Raw genomic sequence first — 27,998 nt, 5'->3', positions numbered from 1 at the left:
AACATGAGCGGGGCGTACAACGCTACGCCATGTTATGCGGTTCAGTCATTTAGCGAACTATTTTGAACACTTTTCTGGCAGTCTGTAACGTTTGGAGACAAGAAAGCCGCCATAGTATAGTCTCGTTATTCAGCAAATTCTGTGTACGCTGGAGATAGGCATCTTCAGGGCGACTTTGTCGTCTCTGGTCACCTTCCAACGTTGCTGTTGCAACCAGACAAGGGAGGACCAGTTTCACGACTTATAACGACACTGTGCACTGAGGAAGTTATAGACAACCCGGAAGTGAGTTTTGTATATCAACTACGTGTATGGTTTGAATTTTAGCATAACGTCGATGTGTGCGAGCCGAGGACCGTGGAACAGGTGGTGAGTTACAAATCGGAATATGGCAGGGTCTTGTGATTATACAGCAGGGAAGTGAAATCGTTTGAAAAGCACAAGATTTACATCTACTCCTCGATCATCGGGAACTGAACTTTACTGAAAACCTTGGATTTTCTTCGTCTTCCAAGTTAGGCGGTGTCACAACGAACTACAAAAGTCTTTTATATGGCAGTTATACTTTGTTCACCCCAACACCACTTTGATTGATGTGTTATGGCGATCTGTATGGCCGTATTAAGTAAATATAGACTGGGCTATCTGTTAGACCACTCCAAAACACCAAAACTCCTGCTTTTACCTGTCCTGTGATAAAGACAAATCTACGCTCCTGCCGGCAGCCATGAGCAACAACGCAGCCGTTGAGCAGGCAGTAATCAATGGGGAACCCTTGATGGAAGAAAAACCCCCAAGCAGCAACACTAGCAGTGAGAGCACAACCCCGGTCACAACTCCGACTGAGGGACTTGCTCCTGCCTTGAAAAGTTCTGGCTCTGGGTGGAAGAGCAAAGGCAAACGAGTCAGTATCAAGTTAGATAGTGACGAAGAAAAGAATGGCGGCGGTAACGAGAATGTCATAACAGAGGAGGATTCGATTACAAAAAAGGAAAGTTGTGTAGATGTTGTCAAAGAGCAGGTTATCGCACCTACCGACGAAAGGCAAGATGAATCAACAAAAACACCAAACACAACAAGAGATGGTAGCGCCAGTGACAGTCCCCCAGCCACAGCAGAGAATGTGAAAAGCGAACTAACAAAGGATGATTTACCGGGAAAAGACTCGAGTTCTACCGAAACACTGAAAAAACTCGATGGAGATGATAAGTCTGAGAGTGAAGAAAAAGAGGAGCAGGCTGTTGATTCTTCTCCTGATGGGAGGTTTATGAAATTCGATGTTGAAGTGGGACGAGGATCGTTCAAAACCGTTTATAAAGGTCTAGATACGGAGACAGGTGTTGCTGTTGCTTGGTGTGAGCTGCAGGTAAGTTGGCGTAGGTAGCTAATAGAATCATGGGATATAATGAAACTTGAAGGATATTGTAAACAAGAATTTGGGATTTCTATGACCATGCTTTGGACAATGTTACTCCTCAATATAAATGTAGTGGATATGGTATTTATTGAGCTTGAATGGCCAATCGTTTGCTTTTCAAGAGAAAAATACTGCAAGCATCATCCATTGCAAAGAATTTAAAATTATTCTAATTGCTTTGTTATGGATCAAATAGGTGTTCCTGAGCAATACACTTGGCAAGCATTCTTCAAAGGATAACATGAGATATCGTTCTCAGTTTAGGTTCTGTAATTACACTATTACCAGAACTGTATAAATAGATTTCAGTTGTCAGTACTGTAAAACAGTTTTGCATTACAGATAATGTTGGTGACACTTGCAGTACATTTGTAAGCAAATGACTAGTTGTAGTACAGGTTGAGAACATATCAGAGGTAGAAAGTTAATACATAGTTTGGGAAATCAGGAATTCACATCGGTGTTTACTATTTATGAATGCACTCAAATGAACACTCAAAATGCAGGTATTTTTCACATTGATAACTGTAACAGGAAATTGAGAGAGACTGGTTTTACAAATGTAATTTTTCAATCATGACCTGATGTTAACTTAATTGTGCATTGTTTATGTTTTATTGTTAGGCTATTACTGATACATTTACCTTGTGAGTAGGTTTTGTTACCTTTTGAAAGTGGCAGTTTAACATATAAAAACACCAAAACTCGAACTGAAAATATTTCTTTTCAAAAATAACTTAACATGCAACATTTATAGATTCTTGAGCATATATTTTGAATGCTAATTCAAATCTGCAACTTGCATGTTTTCGACGTGCACGATTTAATAGTCTCTTAAAATATTTAGTAACCATACTGGTTAAAGGATAGTCTAGGCAGTTGACTGTAAAGTGATCACAGGTGTCTTCAGTTGTTATTTCTGACATAAATCACGATAACTGCAGTCTTTACGTTAATAGAACATGAGATCATTAGGTTCAAGGTATGTAGAGGCTGATTGTTATTGAAATTTTGAGTTGATCGATGGGTTACTTTTGTAAAGAGTGTATTTGAGTCATGGCTATTACAGTATGATGAAAACATGATGAATTTCTATGACAGTTGAGCCAGTAAGCATACAACAAAAGGTTAAACAACAATAGGAAGACTACTATAAATATACAAACAACAAATACTAATTTGGGTGATTCATAAAACTGGTTAGCAAAACGTGCTCACTGAAGCATGTCTATCATACCACTAAAGCTTGAGCACTTTATAGTTACGTTTACAGTGGAGCATATTGTTGAGTTAAATGTTTGAGTGGAAGAATATTTGGGCAACTTGTCAGAATAGCCAGTAGATTGCCAATATTAAAGAAAAATTCACATACATGTATGGGATATGTGCCTTAACTGTAAAAATCATCTCCCAATAGTGTCCAGTGGGCATGTTGGTCTTAAATTAATCCTTGGTATCCTGAAAAATTGAATTCTATGGCCATGATTTTTTGTATCCATGGTGTAAATATTGCTTGATATATTGGTGTCATTTGTCTTTCCCATTTACTGGGATATTAAAATTCTGTGCCAACAAGTCTTAAAATTGGAATATTTACTTTCAAACTGCAGTCAAAGTACTTGTTAAATCACTGATATGTTTTGCATGTTGAGACCCTTACAAGTCGCTTGTTTTTATGAAGCTGAGTTGTCAAAGTCTCTGTTGTAATCATTGCATCTTAAAATAAGACAAAATATAAGTTAACCCGATTGCCAATGTTTGTGGTGTAAAAAACATTCATGATGTTGATATGCGTTGAACAGATGACTTGAAATGGAGCTTGTAGATGTTTTAGTGGTAAGTTCATCAAAAATTTAGCACAATCTCAAGTACACTAAATTGCATTTGGTAGCTGTAAACAGCCAACTTGGATAGTAAGGATTCGTCCTTTCCCCAAGAGGTTACCATTTACAATTAATTGCCAGGCTTACTGCCCTAACATGTTATAAAAACACTTTAGAAAGACTATTCATCCATGTTGTCAAATTTCAAATGGCATTGAATCAGCAACTTGTGAGTATAGTTTAGGCCAAAGTAATTAAATTCTTTGTTTTGCGTCCACTCAAAATGGGAAAAGGTACGCGTCAAAGCGGCTGAAAAACACACACAATAAAATTAACACAATGTAATTTGATTGCAACAAATAAAAAATTGTAACAAAATTTTAGTTCAGAAAAGCTAAGCGGGTATGTCCTAAAACTTCCTATTCAAATACACTGTGTGTTTTTACCATTAACCCTTTTCCTGCCAGACAGTAATAACTGTATTCCTTCCCCATCTGCCAAGTCAGTAAAAAGCGGTATTGAGCCAAAACATGACGTACTTTCACCCACTTGGCTTGGTATGTTATAGCATCTTTTGTCCCAAAAAAAATCAACTTTACAGTATTATGTTTTCAACAGCCTTAAAATGTACAGTATTATGTTAAAATACATCATATGGAATACGTTGTGTTTCATTAATTTTAACCATCTTGACCTGGTGGTGAAATATGGACTTGGCAGGAAAAGGGTTAAAACCTTCAAAACCTAAGCGGGTGGGGACGCAAAACAAAGAATTTAATTACTTTGGCCTTATTGTGCAATTCTCATATTCACTGTAGCTATTTGGATAGACATAAACCAAGACTTTTTACATTATCGCTATACAAATATGATACCATTAACAAAATAGGAAGAATTTCCTGTTTGATAACTTACAAGACAGCGTTGCATATACATATTAGCTAAAATGTGTACAGAGAGTGTTTCATGGCTTAGTATCTGATATCCTTTTAACATTTCCTGTTGTCAAAAGGAAGGGAAGTTATGGTTACCAGATAGAGACCCCTCTTTTGAATGATTTGATAGAGACTTCTTTTTCGAATGAACTGTTTTAGGTCATTCCCCTTTATACTGAACAGGTTTCTGCATTTCCTTTATAAGGACTGCGTCTTGGACTTGTGGATCTTCAACCATGACTTTCTTCTAATTTTAGTGCAAACATTTCAGAAGTACCAAAGTTAGATAAAAGTGATGAGGCATATATACTTTCTTATTTGAGAGGTCCTCATTAATTTTCCTGCCAAGTCGGTGAAAATCCGCTTGAAATTCGGTGTAGCTAGAAGCTGAGCAGCCACGGCCGTTATCCTCCTAAGGCGGTGGAAATCGGGCTCCTTTTTGGTACCCCCTTTCCTGCCTAGTCGATGGAACTACGTGTAGCAAACCCTTGCTCACGCTAGGGGCGTTCGAGGACAGGTTTTGGGCGAGGAACGGCGTTTGCTCTCGAAATGGGTTCACAGGGAGTCAAGGACAGGGAAAGGTGCAGAAACCTGTCCGCCAGTCCCCCACACCCGAGGGGGGCTGGTTTTTTTTTACCGCTTTTTAGCGGACTTGGCAGGATAGCATGGTGACGTTTTCTGGCGGAGTTGGACGTACTGTCTTGGCTGCCTGGCACTATACAGATTGCTGCCGAACTTGACCAACTCGGCAATGCTAATCTAGAAGGCTACCTCTTGCAAACGACTTGGCAGATATGCCGATGGTACGAGACGAAAGTCACTTATTCAGTTGTGCGTGACTGAAAATGAGAACGTATTTTTGACGGGACGGCTCGACTTGTTCCTCCCATGGAACGGATATGAACGACTCGGAAATACCATTACAAACTGGTGTCCGACGTACTAAGCTGGGCTTCAGCTCTGCAAGTTCAAGCCAGGCAACGTCCTTCACTGCCTGGCCGTGCCATTCAATGGACGTAGCTTTGGATTTTTATTTATTCCACCGTCCGAAGTACTGGCTCTGTTTGCAGGCAAACGTATCCTCTTGCCGATGCATTGGTAACTACGTACGCTGTTTGCGTACAGAGAATTCAAAAGGGCACATGAGGTGAATATGCTACATGTACGGGGATACCGTCTGCATTTAGCAGGGACTGCTTTTGTTATGCAAACCAGCTAGCAGTACAATATGGCTGCCAGCATGTGGACACGTCGATGGCTAGAACAATGGAAGCATATTGCGTTGCACCCGTGCATCGCAAAAGTGAACTGAAGACTTGGGGGTAGTGACTGGTTATCACTGGTTAGCTGCAGCCCAAGCCATGTCGGTACAAACCTGTACCTGACTGAGGACCACTCGATTAAGTCAGTAATGAACGGTAACACTCGTAAGCCAACTCCCAACTGAGCTGGCAAAACTACGTAAAGCTGTGCTTCAATGGCTCAGCCATGTCGTTAATACAACGGCAAAAAACGTAGTTTTTGTGCTACACTGCCAAGTCGTTGGAGGTACGTATTCAATTGACCCTACCCTGGGGAAACAGGACAGGTTTGACGGTGCTGCTGCACCCTAGCACGACCCTCAGGGTCTCTGACTAACAGACGAGTGAGGTGATGTTTGTGCCTAGCGGACGTACGTAATACTGAAGGAGTTTATTTCCGAAAAAATAAACATGAAACGGCAATAAAATGACGCACTCCCAGGGGCAAACAAAGCCGGTGACCTCAATTTTTTTCTGCAGCAACCCTTGAGCTCCTTCCCCTGTCTACGGGCATGTAGAAATTATCGAAGTCTAACACGTATAAGTACGGCTAAAACTACCCTGAAAATGGGCGATTTCTGCCAAAATGCCTGGCAGGATAACATGCAGGAGAGCCAATCTTTTGCAGGCACATATTATGGGGCGGTTTTCTACTGACTTGGGAGAATAACGGACAAGGGCGCTCGGCAGGAAAAGGGTTAATTTTCATGGAATTTTTGTAAAATCATTAGCTATTCACAGTATGTTTCCAACTAGTCATCAGATTGCTTTGTGTTGTTTTTTTGTTATATGCGATACTAAATTTTAAGTGATCAAGAGATAGTTCAAATCCCTTCAGAATCCTTGTGTCCCTTGTCATTTTCATCCTGTACATTACCATATATTTTGTCATCATGAGGGTTCGACATTAGTGTAAAATGATCACTATCCCGCAGGACCAGTAAAATGTTCAATTCAGTGGTCCTGCAAAAGATTTGGTAGTCCCGTCTGAAAGTCTCATGACATAACTAGGCAATAACTTGTTGTTCGAAAAATGTCTTATTTCACATTAAAGCAAAACTCTCAGCACTTACAGAAATGTATCATTTACATTTAGGAGTCAACTGTTGCTGACTAGTATCCTAGCCACTGAAGAAAGTCAATGTCAAACATGGTAGAACTGTGGTTTCCACAGTACTGTTCACTAGTCATCAGACATAGAAATTTGCTGAAACATTGCATATGCTTTCTGTGCATGGTTAAAGGCGCCCTTCTCAATCCCAGGTTCTCGCATTAGCGAATGTGTCAATAGCCAATTATAATAAGTCTGTCGTTCTTTTGTTTTCCATTGAATATTTCATCAAGTAACTGATATTTATATTAGATAAATCTGATAATTGAGTGGGGGCTTTAAGTCTGTAATTAATCATAGAAGATAGTTTGCTGCGCTCACAATCGGCTATAGCAGAAACAAATTATCGTGCCCTTTTGTCATTTCTATACGTAGACCCGACATTCAAACCTTTTGCTTCATCTAAGTCACACAACCAAGGAAAATCGGAAAATGGTCTGCCATGTTTAGCGAGAGCATGTGACGTTTTGAAGAGAACAACCAGTCTGCTGACAACCTCTTTATTCAAAGATAGAATAATTTTATCGGCCCGAGTCTTGCCAGGTTTCCCCTGCTTGGCTTCCAGCTTACCAACATTCCTGCTATGAGTAACTGAGATGGCATGTGCCTTAACAGAATCTAGTGTAAAATTCGAACATCCCGTCACAAAGGTGCCCACAGCGTCAAATTTTCGACAAACCTCGCAGTACAGTTTCCCCTTTATACCATTACTGACAAAATAGGACAGCGAAGTGTATTTCGTTTTCCAAGCCTCCTGAAATTCACCTACCCGGACGTTATCATCGTAGCACTGCTACTGTAGATTGTGCCTTTTTGACAGCCGGGGGAGTATAGCCAACCAAAAAACATTCCATCATTAGTAAAAAATCAGAGCTGAAAATAGATCGTGCGAGTAGTTGCGAGCAAACGGAATGGACGACGCCATTGAACTATGCGCATTGCATAGTGCGCACCCCATACAGCGCCACCGGCATTGCCACCGGCCATGTACACTACCTGCGTGAAAACACCGGCGCAGTAGTTTTTCAATGGCCGCGCACTTCGATGTTGCTGACGATCAGTAGATCGTGTTTATTTGCAGTTTAAACCAAAAGCTACTTATCGAAAAGTCACTATCCCGTCGGACTTGCAACAAAATAATTTTACTAGTCCTTAAAAAAAGTTACTAGACTCGGGATAGTGGGCCAGCGTGAATGTCGAACCCTGTATTTTGTCATCATGAGGATTGTTGAGTTGAAATCTTATTGACAAATTAGGTAAAGAAATCATGTAGATGTTAACGTCTTTCAGTTGTTAGGTATTATTTCTTTGCTAAGAGCAACACAAATTGAATACCAATGTCAAATACAACAGTATTTTCGGTATTACTTGTGTTTTCATGAATCTGTTTGTAATCACCAAGATAGTTGCTTTTGTGGCCAAGGTCATCTTGCCATAAAGATACCCAAATGTGTATTGATATGTATGTTTTTGGTACTGACATACCCAGGCCAGCTCAGTTTCCTTTGCTAATCAAAGTGCAATAGAAGAGGGTTCAGCAAGGTTTTATAGCTGTTACCTAACTAGATTGTTATGCTTATGGCACTTACCATCTGTCTAAATGAATTTCAGTTTTTGATTTATGATAATTGCAAGATGTAAACAATGAATTGATGCCATTTCAAGCAGTAACCTGTTATAATGTGTGTGTTTCAGTTTTTCAGTATGATAACAGCCATAACATTGGTGCATACCAATATTAAATTCAATATCTACGTATTTCCAGTCATTGAGTGCCTTTTGCATATACAAGGATGATCTGTCAGGGAATGAAGTGCTAGGAAGGCATGCAAAGATAATGTTACAAAAGTAAGCAGCTATTGTAAACACAGGGCAATGACCAGTTTGTGGGAGACTGACCTATATCATCTGGAATTTTACTCTTAAATCTATTGCCAATGTACTCGAATAATTGTCATGTTATGCACTGTTGTTGTAATTCATCATATTCTGCCACAGGATAAGAAGCTAAGCAGATCAGAAAGGCAAAGATTCAAGGAAGAAGCAGAAATGCTAAAGGGGCTGAACCATCCAAACATTGTGAGGTTTTATGACTATTGGGAAAGTGTACCAGTTCTCCCATCTAAATCGAGGAAATACATTGTATTGGTGACAGAGTTGATGACCTCAGGAACTCTTAAAACGTAAGATAGCCTACCCAATCATTAAAATTGCACATTTTAACACTTTCGTTTGTAAACGTTTAGACAAAAGACAGTTTTATGCATTAAAGTTTATTAATTTTCAAATTATTAGTTGAGTCTCATTACATTTTAAGTGACATGTCATAGATTATTTCACTGTGTTTTGTTTTTCATCAACAGGCTAAATTGCAATATCTAATGAATAAAACAGTTGTTACTGGTGTACAGCCTAAAAATAAACTTTCATGTCTGTTTAACAGGTATCTTAAACGTTTCAAGGTAATTAAATCAAAGATGTTGAAAAGCTGGTGCAGACAGATTCTAAAAGGACTATACTTTCTGCATACCCGTCAACCTCCTGTCATTCATCGTGATCTTAAATGTGACAACATTTTCATCACTGGAACATCCGGCTCAGTGAAAATTGGAGATCTTGGGTTAGCAACGTTAAAGAAGACCTCCTTTGCCAAGAGTGTAATCGGTAAGTTGCAAGAAGTTAGCAGCTCATTTTTGATAGAATGTCAAATGATACTTGTTTTCCTACATCACGTCTAGTGATAGCTGCTATAATTTTCATATTTTTATTCATTGGAGAACATTGTCAATTTATGTCAACTTCATGTGTTGTGGCATTACTGTTGGAATTAAGAGCAGTACAAAATGGGTCTCCCATGAATCTGAAAGTGATACACTGCAATGTTATAGAAAGGTCCTCTTCAAGTCGTACAGTAAATTTTGGTACACTGTTAATGCTCCCAGTCTTGCCATGACACCTGAATGCTTTCATAAAATGCCAGGGTTCTTTGTGTATAGCATAACTACCAGTTGCCCATCAGTTGCCTTGTGTGTGGCCATATTTCTTCCTCTTCACACTCTTTGTTTTCAAGTATTATTTAGTTTTCAGCCCATGTAGCAATAGACTACTGATCATCCGAGTTAAAGGAGGTAAGGTAAGTGATGTTGTAAAAAAGGAAACATAAGTGGAGTTATCTTCCAGCAGCACTAATCCTGGTGTATAGCAATCAGATGTTGTGTTATGCAACCACAGCAAAGCATACTAACTATTTCTTTCCTCCGGCAACTGGTTCTCTTCTCCAGAACAGCTCAAAGATTCCACGTAATCTTTGTGTCTCTTAAGGTACCCCTGAGTTTATGGCACCGGAAATGTATGAAGAACACTATGACGAGTCCATTGATATCTATGCCTTTGGAATGTGCATGCTGGAAATGGCAACGTCAGAATACCCATACGCAGAGTGTCAAAATGCTGCACAAATCTACAGAAGAGTCACAAGTGTAAGTATGTTATTTTGAGGTTGAGTTCAGTGATTATGTTTAGTAGATCTAGTTCACTGATTACTTTAGAATTCTGTTGTTGAAAATCCAGCAGAGTAACCTCCCCACCTCTCATGGTAGTGCAGTTATTGTTTCACATAATATAAAGTATCTGTTGTCTAATTAGAGACAAACTGAATGGCAGACTTCTAGATCGTTCGGCCTTCCAAACTCAATCATTTTGTTCACTTGGGAACTTGTTTTCAGCTTTGTTTTGCTTCTGTAGCTCAAACATAAATTATTCATAAGAGAATAGCTTTACGTTGTTTATATTTCAAACCCCTACCATTATGTAATTCTTGTTTTTGTCAGAGGGTCCTCCACATCATGCTATTTGCTAATATTGTTGTATAACAATTTAAAGGAATGTATGTCACTTTCCTCTTTCCTGGAGATGGTGTAACAACTCAAAAGTGAAAAGAAAGTTGTTAGTTTGTTACTTGTATTTGAGTTCTGTCCTTGAGGAGTACATGCATCTTAATTTCCAGATATAAAGCAATTCATTGCAGAAATGTCAGGGAAATATTTATGACTGTGGTTTAGTATTGGTTAAGTTGTCCAATTTCGTTCCAATGTTTGTATAGATAAAGATGTTGCTTGTTCACACTGTTCCAGACTGAAGGGTGATACGTGTATGAAGCACAAAGACAAGTGGAAATAGTTCATTTTGATTTGATGTTTGATATAGTAATTTTTCAGTCATGTAAAAATGACTGAAAAACTTTCAGTACAAAAAAGGATGTGTTGATTTAGTGGCATTGCAATAAGACAGGTATATTTAATACAATTGAATGCCTGTAAAGAGATAGTCTTAGAGAGATTCTATAGACACCCAAACAAGTACAATATCTTGCTTAGAGTACCAGAAACAGTAATTTTACATTTTTATTCCGTACTTCATTCCCTCTATCCTAATACAGTCTGTTCATCTACTTCCTAGAGCATTCACATGTGTATTGTGTTAAGGTAGTATGCACCTCGAAAGTGAAAGACTTAAACTTTTGCTCAAACTTTCCTTAATGAATCTTCAATCATTCTCTTTCAAAATCAAGAATAAAATGGGGGGTCACCGTGCAAATTTTGGTACTAGAGAAACAAATTACCCAAGATTTACCCATATTAGAAATCCAAAATGGCCGCCACCCCTGTGTTAACTCTATGGAGAAAAATAAAAATTTTCGAATTCGAAAAAACTAAGCCGGTGAAAAGTTTTCTTTACCAAGAGCTTAAAAATGAACCCCCACATGTGGTATATCAGAAGAGAATTGTAAAAGTTTGAGAGTCCGAATGTCTGTCCCCGAGGTGCGTTCTGTGTTAAGTACACCGTTGTTGACAAACCAATTCAAGCTGGACATGAATTCATTTGTCATGGTCTATTCTCATTCTTCACCACAAAGAGCGTGAATAGTGATATACAACGCCCTTGTACCAATGGGGTCAGCTTAAGTGGATATTTTTAACTTGAGACTGATTTTTTACACCTGAAAACCATTATTTGTCCATGTAGATAACCGTAATATTTGCTTGTCTTTGGCGCATATTATGTGCATAGACCAACTGCATTCATATTTTATACAAAGAAAATCAGGTAGGTTCCAAAGAATTTTCTTGTCTATCTGTATCACTGATACCGACAGTTCTTAGATTTGTGTTAAGTCTTACAAAGTCCACCACAATGCCAAGGTGTTGTTCAGTAGTTTTCAGGTGTAAGCAATCAATAGTATTCATGGCCTTGAGAATCTGTTGTAAGCATTAATAAAGAATTTATCGTTCCTCATAAAGTCAGCGAGTGCACTCATTCCATCTACATGGACCTGTTTTCATGCTATCTTTTACCATCATATGAAGAATCCAGGAAACACTTTTAAGTCCGTACCTTCTCATGGTATTTTCTCATCATTACAGGGTGTAAGGCCTCAGAGTTTTGGAAAGCTTTCTAATGTTGCAATCAAAGAAGTTATTGATGTGTGTACAAGGCCCAGGAGTGAAGAAAGGTAAACACTCTATGATATACACATTTTATGATTGTGTATGTTGCCAATTATTAAAAAGGCAGGAAACTCAAACTTGCTATCATGTAGTTAATGGTAGTGTACCACAAAATGTTTTAATTTATAGGCAACAAATCACTCTGTATCTAGGTATGCCATGTGTTTGGTAACCAGTTTTATCACCCATCTTTAGTTCCGTGGGTAATCAATATTTTTGCAATCTTAAAAAAAAGTATGACAAAGTAGTATGTTTATTATTTGGAACATTATGTCACTAAAAGGTTGGGGCGTATGAGGAAGTGTATTTCACTTAATGGCAACATAATATGAATTTTTCAGGTACACTGCAAAAGAACTACTTAGCCTAGAATTTTTTGAGGAAGACACTGGTTTCAAAGTAGAGTTGGCAGATGATACACAAGGTGTTATACAGTTGAGATTGAGAGTTGAAGACCCTAAAAAGAGGAAGGACAAACATAAGGATAATGAAGCTTTACAGTTTGGTTTTGATTTACAAAAAGATGACCCCGAACAAGTTGCAGCTGAAATGGTAGGTACTGCTGATACCATCAAGTGTTTCCTTTCTTTCATTTCCTTGTTTCAACAGGGTAAATCAAAATCTCACTCTTCAAGTGCTGAATAGTACTTTGAGAGCAAAGGATAGGTTTCAAAATTGTCAAGAGACATGTTTTTGTAGGAGTGGAAATCACACATGTAAAAGTATATAACTGACTTAGCATTTATCTTTGGTTCAGTTGGTCTTGCTCTTTGAACTTTCAAAAGCTAGATGTGTTTCATTACTGAAGTTGACAATAAATTATACATTGTACTTTGAATCACAGTTTTGGGGATGAGGCATAGTATTCCTGTGTACACTGCTACAGGGCTCCCGCTACCTATTTGCCAATTCGCCAAATGCGAGAAAGAAAGTTAAAAATGGCTACAAAAATTCCTGTTTGGCTAATGTAGTGGCTATTGAATTCTTAGACCTCCTCAACAGAAAACTACACCTAAGATAAAATGTTGTAAGATGTTGAAACAGTTTACCCTCCTTCCTACAAAGTTGCAATGTATTGAAACAGTTTAATCTACTTTCTACAAAGTTCCAAATTCCCTGGTACGTAAAACAAACAATGTTGCTGTTCGATACTACAATACATCATGAACGTAAGGTCCATGAATACACTGAGGCCTGCTTTGCCTCTGTGAGTCCTGGGTCGTCCTTGAGTCTATCAAAAGTTTTACCTATTTTGCTGTATCAAAATTTGGCCTGCAACTACTCAGTTTGATAGTAAAAACCATAATTTCAAAGGAAACTTTCACAAACGGAGCCATAATACAAAAGAAAAGGAGAAAAACTGAGGTTTTCTGAAAGGTCAAGTCTAGGTCATCTCATCATGTGATGTCATACATGAAGACCCCCTAATTACACAATTATGGTTCGCAAGAAACCACCTAGGGTGGTCCAATAGGTGAAAGGTAATTTTGCTGCCTTTGGCATTCAGCTTGACTGACTCCCATTTGGCCTACTTTCAAACTGCTATAACTTATACAAGAAATTATGTGATTGTGAATGATTTTAATATTTTTGAAGATTCCACCAGTTTAATGATCTAGAAGTGAACATCACCAGACATTTCTTGATGATATCAAAATATCAAATGAAAATATATTTGGGCTAAAATGTTATCATAATCATTAAAACGATGAATGCCCTCAAACAGTGAGTAATTTATGGTCGTGTGAAGATAAGAATGGACAGTGAAATTGATCCAAATGTTATCACACTTGTGTAATTGGTTTGTAAAGTTGTTCCAAAACTTGCTGCAGTATCAGTACTTGTAATTAACTTGAGGCAAAGAACAGACGGATGATAGTGTTGTTTCACAGCAGGCTTCAGCTGTAATTGCTGAAGTAAAGCAATAAAACCTGTCGGCCGGTAGGAACTGATTAGTGTCTATGTGTGGGATAAATGTTTCCTACAAGTGTACACACACTTGTATTTCAGTAGTGGCCATGGCCGAGTATATGTTCAAAGTCGAGTTCTCGTACTATTCCCAAACACGGATAGTGCCCGTCTTCATTTCTGAGGATGACTTACACAGCATGTCTTACGCTGATGACTTGCCAATGCCGGTCACCGCTGATATCTGTCGAATGACTTTCCATCCACGTACATTTCGAGAACTTTCTCACGTACTGCTTCTGGCGTATGTACACCTCTTTTCCCGTGGATCATGATTTCTTTTGCACAAAGAACTTCGTACAGTGCGAAGACAACAAGAGTCTAATGACAACTAGACACTGACTTGGCTGTGACACTCAGGGTGGCGGTAAGGAATGTAATATGATTCTGCATATGTGAAGTGCACCGCAAAGTGTACTCCCATGGTGTGTGTTATTAGGGGTCCATAAAGCTCTCTGATTTTCACCGCAATTATAACAAGTCAGTGCAACTTCTAAGGCAAGTTTTGAAACAACTTCACAAACCAATTACACAAGTGTGATAACATTTAGATCAATTTCACTGTCCATCTTATCTTCACACAACAGTAAATGAACATATATCGTTGTGTCTTGTTTTACACAAGTTTTGTTTGGCCCAGCCCTTTTTGTCTCAAGAAAAGTACTTATACTCAAGATGCCATTTCAGCCTGCTTGATCACAACTATGACATACAAGTAAAACCGGGCCCTTAAATACCACACGCCTGTAACTTATGACAAGCTATCATACTGTGAATACTAACTGAATGTGGCAGAAATATTCAATCTGTACCTCTTGTAATATACATACACTTAACATTGCTACCAGATTTTTAGAATTCAATTGCTACCTAATTTTATTTCTGGTGTTTAAAGTTTACCACCAAAAATGAGAAAGGATTTCTATCCCTGAAATGTCATAAAAACACAGATTATAAATGCAAAAACTAAACACATACCGGTATTTCGTTAATGTAAAAACCATCATGAACATCATACAAAACATCTTGATTTGTAAAATTAGGAACTCCTGAATGATGAGAAAGCTGTTGCCACACTTGAGATCATAAACTGGCTAAAAGTTACTCAAAATGGCTAAAAGATTTTTGATTTGGCTAATGAGTTGGCTAATCATTTTGGTGACTTAGTGGGAGCCCTGTGCTACATGTCTTAGACCATTTGGAACCGTCAAATATTCACTAAAACACAATCCATTCCTAGTCATCATATGTCATGATTTTGCTGCCCCATCTTGTAATATATCAGACAAAAGCACCTTATAAAAACTGAACAAGAGCAGATACGAAATACTAGACAAACTGAATAATGCAGAATAAAAATGCTAACAATAGGTAAATATTGTAAGAGCTTTTAATATTTTTTGTTCTGCACTTTTTGTTTGTTGACATACATGTACCAGTTGTGTAAAACTTGTTTGGATTACGGTACATACATTTTCAGTCCCTGCGGACAGAGTCCGCCAGGGACTTATAGATTGGGTCCCATCTGTGCATCCATCAGTCAGCAGTCGTTTCTCTTTCACCCCTGAGCTGATTTTTTTCAAACTGTGCGCAAGGATAAAGTACTGTGGCATACATATGCATGTCAATTTATTTCGCGATACGATCCAATATGGCAGCCGGACGGCCATTTTGTTGCGATTTTTTCATGTTTTGAATCGTAACTCAACTATCCCGGAACAGATTTCATTCAAAGTTGGTACACAGATAAAGTACTATGGCATATATATGCACGTCAGTTTATTTCACAATACGATCCAATGTGGCTGCCAGGTGGCCATTTTGTTGCAATTTTCTCATGTTTTTGAACCGTAACTCGACTATCCCTGAACAGATTTCATTCAAACTTGGCATACAGACATTGTATTGTAGTTTGCATATGCATGTCAATTGATGGTGCGAGGGGGACTGTGTCATTAGCGATGACTTATTATTGTGAGTCATCAGCTCCAGTTGTTCGCATATGAGAAACTTTGATAAATGATTGATCTTTCCACAAGTGATGCATGTGTGTTATATGTCTTTCGTCTAGGTGAAGTCTGGGTTTCTCAATGAAGATGACCAAAAAATAGTTGCAAAAATCATACGTGACCGTGTTGCAACAACAAAGAGAAACAGAGAGAGGTTACAACAGACAAAAGAGAGACAGGAAAAAGAGAGACTTGAAAAAGAACGGCTTGAAAGAGAAAAACAGCAGCAACAACAGCAGCAGCAGCAAGAAAGTGAACAACAAGTTATGTTGTCTCATGTTGGCAGTAAGTTTACATATTTTACCAGTTTAACACACACACGTTTTCTCATAATACAAATGCCTTTACAACTTCAAACATAGGAATATATATACATAGGGATACTTTTGTCTTACAACTGTCCTCTCAATATTCTTGTGAAACAGTATAAAGAGCTGTGCAGAACACAGTTACAAAAGACAGTCATTGGTTTGCTATGGATTTACTGTGTACAGCTGTAGATTATACAGTTGCAATTGCATGCTGATTTCTAGTGTTGTAATTATGGATGATCAATGAATGATCGCTAAGTAAAAGTTTGGAATGGTCATGTCTTCACAAATGAATACCATAAATCTTTTTGCATTTCTTAAGTTTAAAATTTAAATGGAAGTAGTATCCCTATACAAGAATCCTGTCTCACCCTTTTGAACCACACCTTGAGGGACTGACAGCTAGCCGGCTTCACTTTATTGGTTCAAAAGAGTAATTCACTTATCAATGAAAATAAGTAAATTGTGACATAGCTGTGTACCAAGAACTAATATTCAAATTACCCTGCTCAGAGCTGAGCTTCAAAGCTTGAAAATACCATACAACCATTTTGCATTTCAGAAATACAAATTTGTTACATTTACAGATAGTTTCATGTGTCTGTACAGCATCAGGGGTAAATACAATGCCTCCTGAAGAGATTTAATGCTCTGACTAGTGCAATTTATACTTTGTAATGTAACTGTGGTAAAAGTGGAGGATTAATTTACAATAAGAAGATCATCACACAATAAAATAATTAACAAAAAGAAGTGAAATATAAGAGCAAACTGAAGTAGGAATGCTCTTTGTCTTATTCAGGTGATGGAACTATGGATTCTGGCATTAGCTCTGATCCTTCCAGCAAGCACATGTCACAGTCTTTCCCATCACAAGCTAAGTATCAGCCAGCCCAGTCATTACCACAGCAATATCCAGCAAACCAGTATCCAGGCCAGCAAGGACAATACGTACCACCTCACGGAGCAAGTTACTCGCAAGGTTTCCCTGCAAATTCCTTACAGTATGCTCCACCATACCATCAGATTCCGTACCAACAAAGCCAACAACCATTTACACAGGTTAGTTTTTGAGTGCAGTGTTGTTGTCATCAATGTCAACTTTTTTATTTACCTATTTAACTCTCCACAAATGCTTCTTAGCATTCTACACATGCTAAAAAGGACTATTCTACTTACTTTCAGATCCATGGATCACAAAGTCAGCCGTTCCAGCCTCCACAACAGGCTTTCCCTCAAGATCAACAATACCAGCAGAAATTCCAGCAAGCACAGTACTCGCAAAACCAACAGTTCCAGCAGCCACCCCCACAACAATACCAGTCCATTCCACCACAACAGTATCAACACTTGCCACCACCACAATCACAGGCTCAAGCTTACCAACCCCAGGCACAGCCCCACCAGCAGTATCCTCCCCAGACACAGTCACAAACTTATCAAGCACCAGCTCCCCATCAACAATACCCTTCCCAGACACAGGCACAGTCATACCCACCACAGGCACAGCCGCAGTATGCACCCCAGCCAGGCCAATCACAGCAGCAATACCCAAAACCTCAGCAGTTTCAACCACCTCAACAATACCAGCAGTACCAGCAACCTTTCCAACCCAAAGGTCAGCAGCAGTACCCATTACAGGGTCAGCAGCAGTACTTGCAGCCTCAGCAACAACCATACCAGGCAGTTGCACCAGCTCAACTCAAGCCCCAAGGGCAGCTCCCTCCTCAAGTGCAACAAACTACATTTACTCAGCCAAATATATCTAGCCAGGAAAATATTCAAACTAAAATTCTTCCCCAAGCAGGGCAGTCTACCCAGGATAGTGTTGGCAGGCAACACTCCAGTTTAGAGAAAAAGGACATGATGCTTGCAGAAGGACAGGCTGCTTCAGTTGCCGCTGGAACAGAGAGTGCTACAGAAAGGTATGGTCAGTGGTACGCCAGTTCTTAGTTTCTGTCATTTCTTATCTCCTGTAACATCATGCAACAAAGTAATTAATGGATCTAGTAAGAATTAATCTTTCAGCCAGAGTCAAACTTTCTTAATGGCCAGGCTATAAAGAGAATTTTGGCTCTCTCATATTTGCAATTTTAAGAAAAAGGTATGAGTGTGACAGATAGGCCAATGCTAAAATGGCAACAGTCATAAGGCCTGCAGTTTGATGCAAAAGATACATGGAGTTATTCTGCAAAGTTGTGTTTGCAAAATTGCATTTATTGTTGTAAGGCAACCAACCATGTTACGATTTGGTTTTGGTAAAAAGTTTATAGTCACCACATCTATACAAAATAGGAAGATATGTGCAAAACGCAATGGAGGATGTTACTTGCAAGGTAAATTTTGGCAGCTTACTACAAAATGTGTTTTGTACCAGTTTGTCCTTCAGCTATGTTCTCATTTACACTTGACTAGAAGTCATGTCCTTCAGTTTATGTAAATTTTTCACTGCATGCTGTAGCAACTTGTGTAGTGTAGGCTCACCAATGTTTCAAGTGAATGTGTATTCTCTTTAATTTGAAACTTTGATAGCCTTTAACCTGATGATAGCATAAATTCATTATATCATCAAATAATTTCTAATTTTGCTTAAGTTGGCTTTCTAAGATATTCCTGTAGACTACAGGGGTCAGCTACACTGATATGTGAAAACTGGGATAGATTTACACAAGCTATTTGATATGACTGCCCAGTGCTGTAAGGTCATAGGCTAGAAAACATCACAAAGTTCTATTTAATAGTCATTTACAGTTCAGTAAATCAGGTCAGAAAATATAGCAAACAACATGCATTTCAGCTCTCTTTCATTTAGAATTTTATTATTTAACCATTTTGCCCTGACATTCTCACCCAATTTTCAAAGGCTCCTACCAAGTTGAATGTTGCAAAATTACTTCTCAAAAGTATTCTTGAGACCCATGATCAGGAAATGCTAATGACAAGATTTTATATTGTCATAAATAATTAAAGAATCAAAGTTATTTCTCAGATATGATCTTATTCTTCTGTCTCATGAAAACAAGAATACACAGATAGAAACAACCATTGGATATTAGCGACGACAGTAAACTTGTAAGATTTTAAGAACTGATTGAAAAATAAATCTTAAAATTCTGCTTTATCTTATGACAGTGGTTCAGAAAGTGCTCCTGCTAATGCACCCCTTGCTGCTGAGAAGCTGAAGAAAAGAGAAAAAGAAAGAATGGACAAGGAAAAGCTTAAAAAGGCAAAGAGTGTAAAGAGAAAACAGACCCCATCACTGTCTATAGTTCAAGTGGAAGAAGGAGGGATTGTTGAGTGTGCTCTGGAAACTCACAAAGGCCAGACAGTGACATTTAAATTTGGAGTTGAAGATGATTTGGATGATATCAAGGATAACTTAGTAAGTTGTGTACAAATTAAAAAACAATAACCATAAATATGACCACATCATTTCAAACAAACATATATTGATCTTTGTGATGTAATATTACATTAGTTTCAAATATTACAATAAACTGAAATATAAATATAACAGTACTCTATGTTGTGCTCTCGGTGCACAAACATTATAAGAATCCAACATGTAACATTGTTTTGACATATATTGTATTTATTTTGAACTAACCCAACCAACCGAACCACCTCCCCTTGCCCTGCTTGAAACTTGTTTACAAGGTTATCATTTCTTTGTTCAGTCCTTGAAAAATCTGAATTACTTTGTTGTACCAAATCTGCTTTCACAAATCTGCTTGAGAGCTCAAAATGATATGTCAATATTCATAAGAGTATCCAATTCAATTCTTGAAAAAAAAAAATCTGTGGCATCCGTGTAATAGCAAAATATTGACAATGTAATGAAACAGTTATGAGCCTCAAGGAAAATATGCATGATCGGTTAAATACTGATGATAAGTTAAAGGTGTAGATTATCTGTGTGCAAGATTTATGAATTGAGACACTCCCACCCTCCCCTATTTAGTTTTTAGTCACGCTCTTTAACACTTCATGCTGGGAGGGGGGACATATGATTAGTTTTTTCCTGGATGATTGAACAAGCTCTTGGTTCCTTTTCAGGTTGAAGGTAAACATCTAACTGAACAACATTGTGAAATTTTTGTCGAACAAATCAAAGAAGTCATTCTACGAGCAAAAGAACTAGGTCCAACACCACCAGAGGAAATTTCAAGATTAAGTCCCAGACAGCAGAGGAAGACATCACAACAGTTGTCAGTTGACGATTCTCAAAATGTAAGTTTTCAGTATGAATATATTATCTGTTTGATAATAATCTCGCGTTGACAGAGACAAATTAGCGTCTTGCTTTGTTGAAGAAGTATTTTATGCTTTTCCTACTTTAGATATTGTCTCGGGTACCTCATGAATATTATAATTACATTTTCTATCATTTCATAGTTCAATTTATTTGCTTCAGCATAGATAGGCAACCAACAAATTGGTTGGACCATGTCACAACAAACATCCCCAGAGAACTTACGAAGTTAGTAAGAACTGCAAGAGTAATTACACGAACACACACAATATGTTTGGATTATGAACTGATAACTGATTCTTCGTGTTGTTATGGTAGCTTGCTCTTGGAAAGTTATGATGGGTAAACTTTAGGAAGAAGCACATGTTTTACTTTTTTTCGTACCATCTCTGTCATTTTCAGGTGGCACAAAGTGTTCTGCAAGCTCAAAATGGACAGTATTCAGATGCAACTCCTGAGGGTAGTGTCCCTACCACGCCAACTGTGAGAGATGTAACAGGCAATGAGGGTTCTCCCTTCAAGTCTATTAAAGGTGCTAACGTCCTGGCCAACGCTCAAGCCAATATCGGTGCTCAGCCTCTGAATAATCAGCCAGCTAATGCTGAGAAGTCAATAGCCAGCAACAGAACTGCTGTTCCTGGTGAAGCTATTGAGGAGGAATTCCGTATGGCTTCCAAAAACGATAATGCACAGTATGACGAACCTCAGCCAAGTGGTCAATCTACTTCAACTCAAATTATGCAAAATGTACCACACAATGCAACTGTGGTATCAGACAATCAGCCTAAAGTGGAGCAGAGCTCTCAAGACTTACAAACAACCACAAGTAGCTCTGCCACATCAAGAGCAGCAAATGAAGTGAAAGTAAGCCAAACCGTACCATCGAGATCAGCTTCTACTCCCGGCATTGTTCCACAGAATCAGAGTCAGCTTGGTACTGACACAAACTCTCAGACAGGCATGGCAACGACAACCAATAAAATGGCTGCAAATCAGGCACTGCCAGCAAATCAGCAAGTGCCAGCAAACCAGCAAGCTATGGTGTCTCAGCTGCCACCTTCTGTTCCAGCAAATCAACTGCCACCACAGCAGCAGCAACCTGCACCACAGCAACCGCCCACACATGATATTCCAGCAAACCAACAAAACCGACCACAAAACCAGCCACAATTTACACAGCCCATGATGCAGAATGTGATTGCTCCCCTACAACCTGGGATGCAGCCACCAGGAACCATGCCTGGAGTTTCATCAATCCCCCATATGCCTGGTCAAATGACCCAAGGCATGCCTGGCTTTCTGCCCCAACAACAGGGAATGTACCCACCACAGCAGTTCACCACTGCCGCCGTCACTCCATCAACAATGTCTGGTCAAATGACACCTCAGCAGTTCATTGTGCCTACACAGTCAACCCAGCAGCATCCGTATGGCAGCAGTACTCCAAAACCAACAACAACAAGTAAGACACAGGTCATAGACATTAGAGAACTTGATGCTAAACTTAATCAACTTCACAAGCAGCCCATTACTGCTATTCAGCCATCACCTGGTTTCATGCCACAACAGGACATGAGCAACATTCAGCAGCAGATGGGTACGCAAGGATCAGCATTTGCACCCATTACATCCATGTACCAAGCCCAAGGAATACCCCAACAACCCTTCCAACAGGGTGCTCCTCAGCATCTTCAAGCACAAATGATTCCCATGCATCCCGGACAGATGGCCCCTGGTCTGACAGGAGTTCCAACTCAACCTCAACCCCAACCACAGCCGCAGCAACAACCTGTACCTCCAGGTTCTGTAGCTCAGTCAGCTACCATTCCATCTATGCACCAGTTGACATCAGTTGTTTCAGCCTCATCAGTTCCTGTGCAAGCAAATCCAGTAAATGTACAGCGCTATACCACCAGTGCACCCAATTTACCATTACCCATGTCGGACAGTGGAACACCAGAAAATGCTGCTGATGTTGGAACTGCTGTTTCTGGTGCTGCTCCAACTGTAACTACTGCAGCTGTCGCGGGAAGCAGATTCCAAGTGAGGAAAGTAGAAGACGATGTTTTGCTTGCTCCTGAAAGAAATGCATCTTCTGTTTCTAGTGATGATGGGATTAGTTTTGTAGCCAGGCAGACATCACAAACAGATGTCCCAGCAAATCAGCATCATGCCGACTCAGAGGTCTTCAAGCAAGACAATGTACATAAACAAGAAAAAGAGGACCCTCAGGTGATAAAGAAAGGCAGATTTTATGTCATCCCAACGGAGACGGCTGAAAGCTTGAAACCTGCTAATTTGGCTTCAAATGTAAGCGTGGACACAAGCACTGTAAATGTTGTGAAAAGTGTGGTTAATCAATTGGTTTCTCAAGCATCCGATGCTGCTGAGGCTCAAAGTGGGGATGCGTCAGCTCGAGAAGGGGAAATGTTGAAATCTGAAACTGAAGTTGTTCAGAAGGGACGGTTCCAAATAACCACCACTGTTGATGAGATCGCCAAAGAAAAGGCAGATAGTGAAGCAGGGAGTCCCAAGACGGATGTTCCAATAGATAAAGTGCCATCGGATGTAGTAGAGGAACTGCCAGCAAATATGATGATTGGTGCAGCTGATGAAGGAAGCGAGAGTTGTGAGGCAGCTGGAGGAAGTGAGACCTTAGTTGCACAGAATATAGAGGCTGAAAGTGATGTTACACTAAACGCAGCAGCAAATCAGAATTCTGATGCAGTGACAGCATTACAGACAGACCCCAAACTGGAAAATGTGCCATTCACGGATAAGAAGCCACCACTGCCACAAAACCAGGTACATTAGTTTTTCATTTTACCTTACTTTTAATTTAAAGCAAAAGCTTCACTACCAACAGTCCATGGATTTACAACTTGCCACTAGTGTCAAATTAAAATATATCAAAGAAGCTTCAGTGATTTTCACTTTGTAAATCAATCAACGTGAGGCTTGTACTTGTATGTGTGTTTTAAAATGTTTCATTTTTGTGTAATATTATCTTGAATACTTCTACCACATCGTGAACATATAAAGATAATTATCACAGTCTCTTCCAAGCATTCATGTCAGCCAGTTTCTGTCTTGCTATTCTTACTGGTAACAGAATACTTCCTCAACTGCATATTGGCAGTCTTGTGGTCAATAAAATTTTCAAGTATGTTTTATCATTCAGAAATCAAGACCAGGTTCAGCTCCCACTGTCAAAACACAACAACTTGATCTAGACACTCAGGATGAAGAGCTGCAGGCCATGCTAGAAAGGTTAGGCATTTACTCACTCTATTATCTTCTTTTTGAAAATTCTCTTGAATTTATGTAGATGGTGTGAAAACACAAATTGTCTAGATGTTGTATCAAACTGATTCCCATTTGAGTACAACGTACTTCAACCACATACAGAAACTACACACAAGTTAAATATTATGATAAAATAGGTACTTGAAACAAAAAATATTGCTCCCAACATTCTATCTGAAAATATTTTACAGCTCATAAAGGTTTCCTAAACTACATGTAGCTTCTGATCTAGTTGATAGAAAGGGAAGCCTTTCAGGAGAGGCATTCACTTTTCACTAATCTTGAGTTTGGAATAGTCCCTTTCTATTTACACAAACTAGATAGGCTGATGCACCTTTTTTTGCTGTGCATCAAGCAAAACTGTTTCATGTCAATATTTTCATGGATAGTACTATCAAAATTTACCACAGAGAACGTAAAATGTGTAAAGGTATATTCGTGGTGCTTGTATTTGTGTAATTTTACACTCCAATCTTCTTACTTTCACTGTTGTAGGCAAAAGAAAGAGATTGAAGAATTGGAAGAAAGGCATAGGAAAGAAGTTGAGAAGTATTTGCAAAGCAGGGAAAAGAAAACAGGAGCTTTGCGTAAACACTCCTTACAAGGAACTTTTCAATCGACTGCCAGTAACAAGACTAGCCAAACACCACAACAGAGTGGACCACTTAAAAATGCTTCACCACAGCAATTTACACAGCAAACTAGCGCAGCAAATTTGCTGGCGCCACAGCCAGTGAATGCTACTTCAGCTGCTGAGAGTGCAGTGACACTGAAAAAGGCCCCTGCCAACACCACCGAAAAAGGAAAGTCCAGTGATAGGACAGAACAAAAAAGAACAGCTACAGAAGACAAAAGCACCATTCCAATGAATGCTGCTAGTCAGGGACAGCAATCCCAAGGGGCTTCCGGTAGTTTGCCTAAGAAAGGCACGTTTACAGATGATTTACATAAGCTTGTGGATAACCTGGCAAAACCAAAACAGGTAGTGGCAGGTCCTGTGGAGAAACCCAGCCTCAATCAGTTAAAGCAACAACACTTGCAAAAGGGACTTGAGGCCAATGTAAAAGGGTCCAGTGCTGAAGGTACACAACAACAGACAACTCAAGGTACACCAAAGACTGTGAAAAAACACAAAACAAATCAGGCTCAGGCTGCGTATATACAGCAGCAACATAGTGGGGTGGGAGCATCGGCTGGCAGTAGCCAGCGCCAAGTTAACTTGCAGCCAAAGCATCAGCAACAACCACAACCACAGACCACAACGCATAAACAAGGTGCAACCGGGAAAAGTGTCCCTGCTAATGTTATTCATCACCAACAGAAGCAAGCCAGTGCTTCTCAACAACAGAATCCGAGTGCAATGAAACAAGTTAATGGCCAGATGAAACCAGCAAATCTGCCCAAGGCTGGTGGAAAACCTGATGCCAAATGGAAAACATAATGACTTTTGTGCATTACCAAACTTAATATATTATTGAGGCTACTGTGTGTGGGAGCCTGGTGATATATGTAATTGTATAAATTATTTACATGATGATTTGGACAGCTTTTTTTCTGTCACTATCCAAGGGGGAACATATGGGTTTATATTTCTTGTAGCTTGTCTTATTTAAGTTAGTCTGCTGGGTTTTTTCTTTCTTCCTGAAATGCCTTTTTGCAGTAATCATTGTTCCATTTTGTCACCCAAGTGCAAGAAGGTCGTTACTGACATACTTCTTAAATCACTTCACTTCAAAAACTTGCTCAGAATGATTTGTCTACATAGAACAAAATTCAAACAGAGGAAAGTCTTTTTAGAAAGCATCATTGAATGTGTATCTGTACATGCTTTCCATTCATCATCATTAGTGCTAGTATAAATTTTCTGGCACACCTGCCAAATTCAGAAATTTGCAGTATGACCTTATTGCACTGACGCAATAATTTTTTCCCCAGATTGGTGTTCATACAGGTATTCTCCACTACTTTTCTGCCGTTAATTTCTTGTTCCCCTTAGTGTTTCGGGGTTTCTGATGTTATGTGTACATATACTTTTCTGTTTGAACTTTATGAGCTCACAGTGCAAGCTAACTGAAAGAAGTCATATCATGAAGTGCCATGTGTTTTATATATTCCCTACCCAGGGGAAATTATCTTCAATGAAAAATAGGCAGATCAATTAGTTGACTCCCAGTGGTCATTACTTTCTCACAGAATGTTGGCCAATCCGCAGTAAAAATTGATTTGTGTATTTATGTAGATCTTTATGTCATATAGACAGGATATATGTGCCCTCTAACACAAACTTTCTAATATCTTTGAATCAGCTTCTGAAGCTGCTGCAATTTCCTTGCCCTGGACAAGCAGCAACCTAAAATGTGAGAAACTACTGTCACTGTGATCAAAGTGAACTCTACTGCATCAGTAGCTTATCATGTGGGTTTTGGAGGGCACCCTGGATGTTTGGCCGACATTCGTAGAGAGTAACTTTCTGAGCATTGAGAGTCATTTCAAGCGGGTGCTCAAATTGGACTCAAATATGCAAATTGTAGAGACTAAACTACCTAGATTAACTGTTTGGGATTTGTTTGTGAAAGTATGTGAAGATGGATGTGTGTGTATATACATGTGTGTGTGAGGATGTGTGAAGGTATGTGCTTGGAGATGAGAATTGGCCTGCAGTTGTCTAGACAAATAGACATGTTATTTTGAATATTTGTACAGGTACTTTTAGGCATACAAAACTTACATGAAGTTCTGCTGTCAGTTGTGTAAAAACAAGCATCACCTGAATCTGTGAGAAGCCTAGGTGTAGATGTATGATGAAGTGGTGTTTTATTCTAACAGGGCAACACTGGTGAAGGAATCTTTCAAAATAGTAAACAAACTATACAACAAGTAACCAAATATAAGTTTGTAGGGAAAGAAAATGAGTTTGTACAGACTGAAGCACTTTGTGTGACATCTGATTGACTTAATGAGGAGTGGTAGCTGTTTTCCTTCTGTTTCCTGTTTGCAATGTATATTGTCTATGTAAAAATGCAGCAGGTGCTTTAAATTAATTAGTAGCTGCAAAATATTTAGAAAAGTGTTGAAGTATTTTAGAAGAAATGGGAAAGTTTGTATACACCAGCTACACTTCTGGCAATAGTACATAATCCATATAAACCATGGAGAGCACCGTAGCATTTGGCTCAGTTTTTGTACATGGCCTGCTAATCCTGCTCATGTCTTGGCCCAAGACGGCTGAAGTGAGATACTGCATATGCATGTTTTTCACAGCAAAAGCATATTGAAGAATTCATACAACCATTCATGTCTTGGCCCAAGACGGCCGAAGTGAGACTGTTTGAAACTTGGTTTGCATTTTCCATGCACAGTTGATCACAGAAATACTGATCCAAGACCAAACAGAACAATGGCAGAAATGTAAATCAAATCACTTTCACATGCTGGCATTTGATCCTCGGCACGTGAGTGGTCAGCTTCTTGAAGTTCCAACAGCAGTGCATGGTACATAGCTAGACTTATGTGTAACAATACTAGCAATAGGCATTACTAGCAATGTTTGAACACCTAAAATGATCTGAAATGTCATGCATTGAACTCAAGATGAAGTATCCTAGCTTTACACAGGATGTACATCAAAACAGTTGTATCCAATTTCTAAAGTGTTTGTTATGTGCAGCTGAGTACCAGGTAGTTGCTTGCCTTTTACAATTTTTTTCCCTTTTGCTTCCATAATTCCCAGTAATTTCCGTGAAATGCAAATCGTTTTTATTCTTCGTAAATTGTAGATTGTAGATAAGATTCTTTTCGTATTGTGATGATCAAGAAGCTGCCTTACTTTGTTTATTAACCCAACTTAATGTATGTTGTTACCCTGACTATTGAGCTATCAGTTCAATGGAAAAAAAAGATCAACAATGAATGTAATAAAATGGAAATTTGTTGTGATTGCAATTTAGCGCAATGCTACTTTGCATCTAAAAGGTGAAAAGAGAAAAAAACGTACAAAGAATTAAAAGAAGCAAAATTTTGTTAATTGCAGGCTAATTTGTGTGCTGTGTAAGTAATTT

General features: G+C 38.9%; 1 protein-coding gene across 2 annotated transcripts; it reads left to right on the top strand.

Moving 5' to 3' along the window:
- The first annotated feature begins 38 nt into the window (after nucleotides 1–38).
- LOC139135142 (serine/threonine-protein kinase WNK3-like) lies at nucleotides 39–27,975 on the top strand. Of its 2 annotated transcripts, XM_070702396.1 has the most exons (14): nucleotides 39–1,366; nucleotides 8,586–8,770; nucleotides 9,031–9,251; nucleotides 9,909–10,066; nucleotides 12,011–12,099; nucleotides 12,436–12,646; nucleotides 16,134–16,356; nucleotides 17,185–17,444; nucleotides 17,568–18,307; nucleotides 19,515–19,764; nucleotides 20,439–20,612; nucleotides 21,037–23,439; nucleotides 23,816–23,904; nucleotides 24,436–27,975. In XM_070702396.1, the coding sequence occupies exons 1-14, from the start codon at nucleotides 728–730 to the stop codon at nucleotides 25,379–25,381; spliced, it is 6,588 nt and encodes a 2,195-aa protein (XP_070558497.1). In that variant the 5' UTR covers nucleotides 39–727; the 3' UTR covers nucleotides 25,382–27,975. The 2 variants fall into 2 exon arrangements, with proteins under 2 accessions (XP_070558497.1, XP_070558498.1); XM_070702397.1 differs by lacking the exons at nucleotides 39–1,366; nucleotides 8,586–8,770 and having other exon boundaries at nucleotides 9,091–9,251; nucleotides 9,869–10,066.
- The last annotated feature ends 23 nt before the right edge of the window (nucleotides 27,976–27,998 follow it).

Source organism: Ptychodera flava, chromosome 6, assembly GCF_041260155.1.
Source record: "Ptychodera flava strain L36383 chromosome 6, AS_Pfla_20210202, whole genome shotgun sequence".
NCBI classification, from domain to species: domain Eukaryota; kingdom Metazoa; phylum Hemichordata; class Enteropneusta; family Ptychoderidae; genus Ptychodera; species Ptychodera flava.
This window is presented reverse-complemented; position numbering and strand designations above follow the sequence as displayed.